Genomic DNA, 5259 nt, shown 5'->3' on the forward strand with positions numbered 1-5259 from the left:
CGCGACGCTAGCTCAAACGAGGGCGCGCCGGCGTCGAGGTCGCCATAACGAAACAGAGCCTTGAACCGCGTCACACAATTCCTGGAACCTGTTACCGGCCAAACCAGTCCACCATGGGTTATAGACAAGAAGCAAGGCCCAGATCCCGATCGTCGTTTACGGATGTCCACAGGGGGAACACGACCGTGTCCATCCTGCTCCGCGTCGTCGCGCATCCAGTTCGCACGAAGCGGGCCTTCCCACCGCTGCCGAAATCGGACGGCATCGTAGCCGTTATCAGACAGCACTTCCATGAGGCGTCGCTCGAGAGTAGGTGTGGCCCGGGCGAGCATGAAAAGCACACGCGAGTGATCCGCCGCGAAACGCTGCGCCAACGCTGGGAGAGAGGTGATGCTCGATAGATCCAAGAAGCGAAGCAAAACCCCAATGATGCCGGGGCTGCCCCAGAGCACCTGGAGGTCGCAGAGGGTCGTACGAATAGGGGTTCTATTAGCTATCATCATTTGATCGATAGTATCACTATTTATATTATCCGGAATGGCATGCTGGAACCAATACCCGCGGATATGCATGATGGAATCAATATCTCCATACGCATGCTGGAACCAATATGCCTATAAGCAAGATGGAACCAATACCTAATATATTATTATCCGGAATGGCATGCTGGAACCAATACCCGCGGATATGCATGATGGAATCAATATCTCCATACGCATGCTGGAACCAATATGCCTATAAGCAAGATGGAACCAATACCTAATATATTATTATCCGGAATGGCATGCTGGAACCAATACCCGCGGATCTGCACCGCCTCATAGGCCTGCCGGTCCCCGCCCATCGCGCGCGTTGGTCGGCCGTCGGTCGATTCCAAGGTCGGTCGATTGATCGATTGCTCCCGATTTGCCTCAACGCTCATTTTATCGCGAAAGTGCTGTACTAACCCCCGGACGCTGAATTGAATCGCGTTGAAGCGCCGCTGCGCACGTTATGGGCTGCGACCGGGGCCCCGGGGGAGGGTCCGGAGTCGCTCTGACAACCGCGTAACGGTACAGTGCGTCTCAGCGTCCACGAGATCATGCGCGCGTCGCGTTACGCGGTTGTCAGGTGGACACCTTCACGTCGAACGGGGCAGCCCCTCGGTCGACGGTCGCTTCGTGTGGTTTATGTACGAATTCGCCCTTCCCGGGTGGAATTGAAATGCTATCTCCGGACGTCCGCGGCCCTTGATTGTGGGTTCGAATTTCCACGCGCGCGTGACGACGACGGCGGCGGCGGCGACGGCGGCGGCGGCGGCGGCGGCGACGACCGACCAACCCAGCCCTACTGAAGGGAATTGACTGGGGATGGTGATATACGATCTCCGATGCTGCGAGAGGTCGATAGACATCAAAATGGGGTCGAGGGGATCAAACGCGCCCCATCCCAGCCCCCGAAGGACGGTTCGAGTCACCACGCGACCGGCAGCACTTCGCGTCTGCGCACGTGCGTCAGGCTCACACTAGCGGAGCTCGAAGCTACTGGGATCGTTGCATGATTCCGCATTATCGCGTGGTTGGGGGCTGATAAAGACGCTCGAACCATAGCTTCGTCTTAAAAGGTTCTCGTTCCGTCCGCTAGTTAGGCCGGAAGTTAGATTTTTTTAATCGTTTGCTCCCGGCAAACCAATTGTCCGAAGCCAAGAGTTAGATTCTCGTGCAGGTGAAGCATGTATTTGGATATGCAACGTCCGAAGCGCGCGCTCGCGCGAGTATGATCATTTGAGCGGTGCTCATGGCCCTGCAACGGCGATGATAAGTCTCTCATTATGCGCGACGCGTGAGGCGAGAGCGAAACGGCCTCATCGAACCGACTTGTTCCAGTCCCGGCCCGTCGTGAGGGCCGACTGGCCCCGGGCGACGCTTTAGGGACGCCCAAAAGCAGCCAGCCGACTGGTCCAAAAACGCTTTAGGGACTCCTAAAATCAGCCAGTCGACTGGTCCAAAAACCTGGCATGTGAAGACCCGCACCCCCGGCGGGGATAACTAGCTTACCTTCGTCCAGCCAGCACTCCCACCAGGTGGGCATGCAATAAGCTGTGAGCGGAGAGCGCGTCGACCGCGGCGCCCCCGGGGGCCGACCGAGTGCGCGGACGCTCAGGTCGTGTGCTCGAGAGAGCGCATCCGCGAGGGAATTAATTCCGGGGACGCAGAAGATTCGCCGCGGTGCCTCGCCGGATCGCTGCTTCGGCCGGCTTCGGCGGCGCTATTTGCCATGGCGACGCCGCGCGACGGCCCGGAGAACGTCGTCGGAGCCGTGGATGATGTGCAGGCTCCGCCTGCGGCCGAAAATGCTACGCATTTTCGCCAAATTTTGACGCCGCGCGCGATGCGAGCGGAACCGCCGGCGCTCGTCCGCCGGCGCCGGCGCCGACGCCGGCGGGCGTCGACGGCGCCGCGGGCGACGGGTTGACGCCCATCGTCCCCGCCGAGCTCTCGGCGCGGCTCGCGGACTACCAGCGCGAGGGCGTGCGCTGGATGCTCGAGAAGCTGTCGGGTCCGTCGGGCGCTTGCGTCCTCGCCGACGAGCCCGGCTTGGGCAAGACGGTCCAGGCCATCGCGACGATCGTCGCGCTGGCGGACTGCGACTTGGCGCGGCGCATCCTCGTGCTCGCGCCGGCCAAGGTCGTCGGCGTCTGGAAGGCCGAGTTCGAGAAGTTCGCGGACGGGGTCCGCGTCGAGGTCGCGGCGGTCGCGGGCAAGAGTGCCGGCGTGTCCGCCCTGGTGACGGCCGCGCGTCTCTTCAAGCGCCTCAGCGCCGTCGGCGACGACGGCGACGACGACGAGGTTTTGGTGGCGGTGATGAGCTACGAGCAGATGCGGGCGCACTCGGACGACTTCGTGGCCGGCGGCACCGTGCTCGACCTCGTCGTCTTCGACGAGGCGCACCGCCTCAAGGACTCGCTGTCGGTGACGGCGCGCGCGACCGCCTCGCTCACCACGCGGCGGCGCCTGCTCCTGACCGCGACACCCGTCAGCAACTGCCTCGAGGAGCTCCGCGCGTTGTTGTGTTTGGTCGAGAGCGACGCGTTCGCGCGGACGCGGGGCCTGGACTGCTTCGAGGCGCTCTTCGGCGGGTCGATCGCGGCGGGCCGCCGCGATGGCGCGAGCAAGGCCGCGCGCCTCGCCGGCGACGTCGCCGAGACGTTGCTACGAGAGAAGCTCGCGAACGCTCTGCTCCGACGGGGCGTCGACGTCCTGGCGGGCGAGCTCCAAAGCGCGTCGTCCCGCGTCCATGACCTGGTTCGCGCGTGAGACGGCCGCCGCAGGTCGCATCATGGCTGGACTCTCCGGCCTGGGTCTCGGTTCCGGCAAGCAGAAGAGCGCGCTCCGCGTGCTGACGGCGCTGCGGCAGACGTACGTGCATGCACCCGGAGCTCGCCCGCAAGTCCGGCAGCGTCGCCGGCGCGATCGTCCGGAGCGCGTTGCCGACGTGGCCCGAGCGCGTGGAAGATGTCGTCTTGCTGTCCGGCGGGACGCAGATGGCGCGTCCCCGCGTCCGACGACTTTTCGAGAGCGCGCGCGACGAGCGCGCGTCGACGCAGGTGGCGGCCCTGCTGCGCCGGATCCTGGAGACGACGCGCGAGAAAGCCGTCGTCGTGTGCGAGATGGTCGGCGTCCTGCGCATCCTCAAGGACTGGGCTCGCTCGGCGTTTGGGGCGTCGGTCGTCGCGATGATCGACGGCAAGGTCGGCAAGGCCGACCGCGCGCGGCGCTTGAGATCGCTGAACGCGGCGGACAGCGACCTGCGCGTGCTGTTCCTCTCGAAGCGGTGCACCGAGGGCATCACCTGCGTCGGCGCAAACCACCTCATCGAGCTCGGGCCGTCGTGGAACCCGGTAACGGACGTCCAGGCCTTGGGGCGCATCCAACGCTTCGGCCAGACGCGGCCGTGCCACGTCGTCCGCGTCGTCATCTGCGGCTCCATCGAGGAGCTCATCTTGCTGCGCCAGGCGGACAAGAGCGGGCTCGTCGAGCTCGTGAACGGCGGCAAGCTCCCGCCTTATATTCGCTCTTAGGCAACCAATTCATAGAAAATTCAAAGTTTAATTGCCTTATCAGATTGATATGCTCTATATGTGAAACAAGAATGATAGACTCAAAAAAATTTAAAAGACAATTCAAAAAACTTGGGGCCGGCGTCGGACCCCGATCGCCAGGCCGTCTTCGAGGTCTCCGACCCGGAGGTGTGCTCCCGGATCTCGGACACCGTGCGCGGTGGCGGCGCCGCGGCGACGGGCGTGCGCGACGACGCCATGGACAGCGACGACGAGCCCGCGGCCGACGAGCCCGCGCAGAGCGTCGTCGAGTAGGCGGACCCGGAGAAGTGGACTCCGCCTTCGACTCGCCGGGCACGGTCGGGACCACCGGCTACCCGCCCTTGGACCACGCGAAAAACCTGCCCCTGGTGGACTACTACCAGGCGCGGCAGCCCGCGGGCGACGCGCGCGACGCGACGCCGGTCGCGCTCTGCTCCTTCGTCTTCAAATCGGCGGCCGGCGGCGGCGAGCAGTTCACTCCGGCGCCAGCGCCCGCCGCCGCGCCGGCGGCTACTCCGGCGCCGGCGCCCGCGCCGGCGCTCGAGGAGGATTCGGCGTCCACGGCGCCCGTCTCTCGGGCGCCCAGCCCGTCGCCGCAGTACGCCGACGACGACGACGACGACGACGTGCTGGCCTTCGACCCGGGCCTCGGCCGCGGCGACAAGGCCAAGGCCAAGGAGGACGTCGACGAGTTCGGCGTGCCCGTCGCCGCGCCGGCGGCCGCGCGCGAGCGCGGCGGCCGCACGGCGGCGGAGATCGCCGACGCCTGGCTCCGCGAGCAGGAGGACGACATCGACGAGGCGGCGCGAGAGCGGTCGCGGCGGACGGGGCCCGCGCGCCCCGCGGACGAGCTCCGCCAGGACGACAGCGACGCGCCCGAGGAGGCCGCGCGCGCGTTCCTCCTCGGCGCGCTCCGCGACGACGGCGCCCGCGGCGACTTCTCGCTCCGCGACAGCGACCTCGAGCCGTTCGTCGACCTCCCCGTCGAGCCTCATCTCTTCACCTACCGCCACGCGCGCGGAATCCTCGGCGCCGCCGGCGTCGGGCCCGCGTTCTACGACGCCGCGCAGCGCGCGCTCCACGCGGCACGCGGCGCCGCGACCGTCGACGACGGCATCATCCGCACCGCCGAGTCCAGCATGCGCTGGGTCCGCGACGGCTCCCTGTTCGAGCGGCTG

The 5259-nt window shown here is 65.8% G+C and overlaps 2 protein-coding genes across 2 annotated transcripts; both read left to right on the top strand.

Annotated features, from left to right (window-relative positions):
* Window positions 1–2462: 2462 nt before the first annotated feature.
* On the top strand, window positions 2463–2612 carry AURANDRAFT_17706 (hypothetical protein; the record flags this gene model as incomplete). The annotated part of the gene is made up of 1 exon (XM_009042932.1): window positions 2463–2612. A coding segment is annotated over one exon (150 nt), but the record flags the coding sequence as incomplete, so codon positions are not given.
* Window positions 2613–3715: 1103 nt separating this feature from the next.
* Window positions 3716–4060, top strand: AURANDRAFT_33115 (hypothetical protein; the record flags this gene model as incomplete). The annotated part of the gene is made up of 1 exon (XM_009042933.1): window positions 3716–4060. The coding sequence occupies one exon, from the start codon at window positions 3716–3718 to the stop codon at window positions 4058–4060; it is 345 nt and encodes a 114-aa protein (XP_009041181.1).
* Window positions 4061–5259: the final 1199 nt, after the last annotated feature.

This window comes from Aureococcus anophagefferens (genome assembly GCF_000186865.1).
Source record: "Aureococcus anophagefferens unplaced genomic scaffold AURANscaffold_40, whole genome shotgun sequence".
In the NCBI taxonomy this organism is placed as follows: Eukaryota; class Pelagophyceae; order Pelagomonadales; family Pelagomonadaceae; genus Aureococcus; species Aureococcus anophagefferens.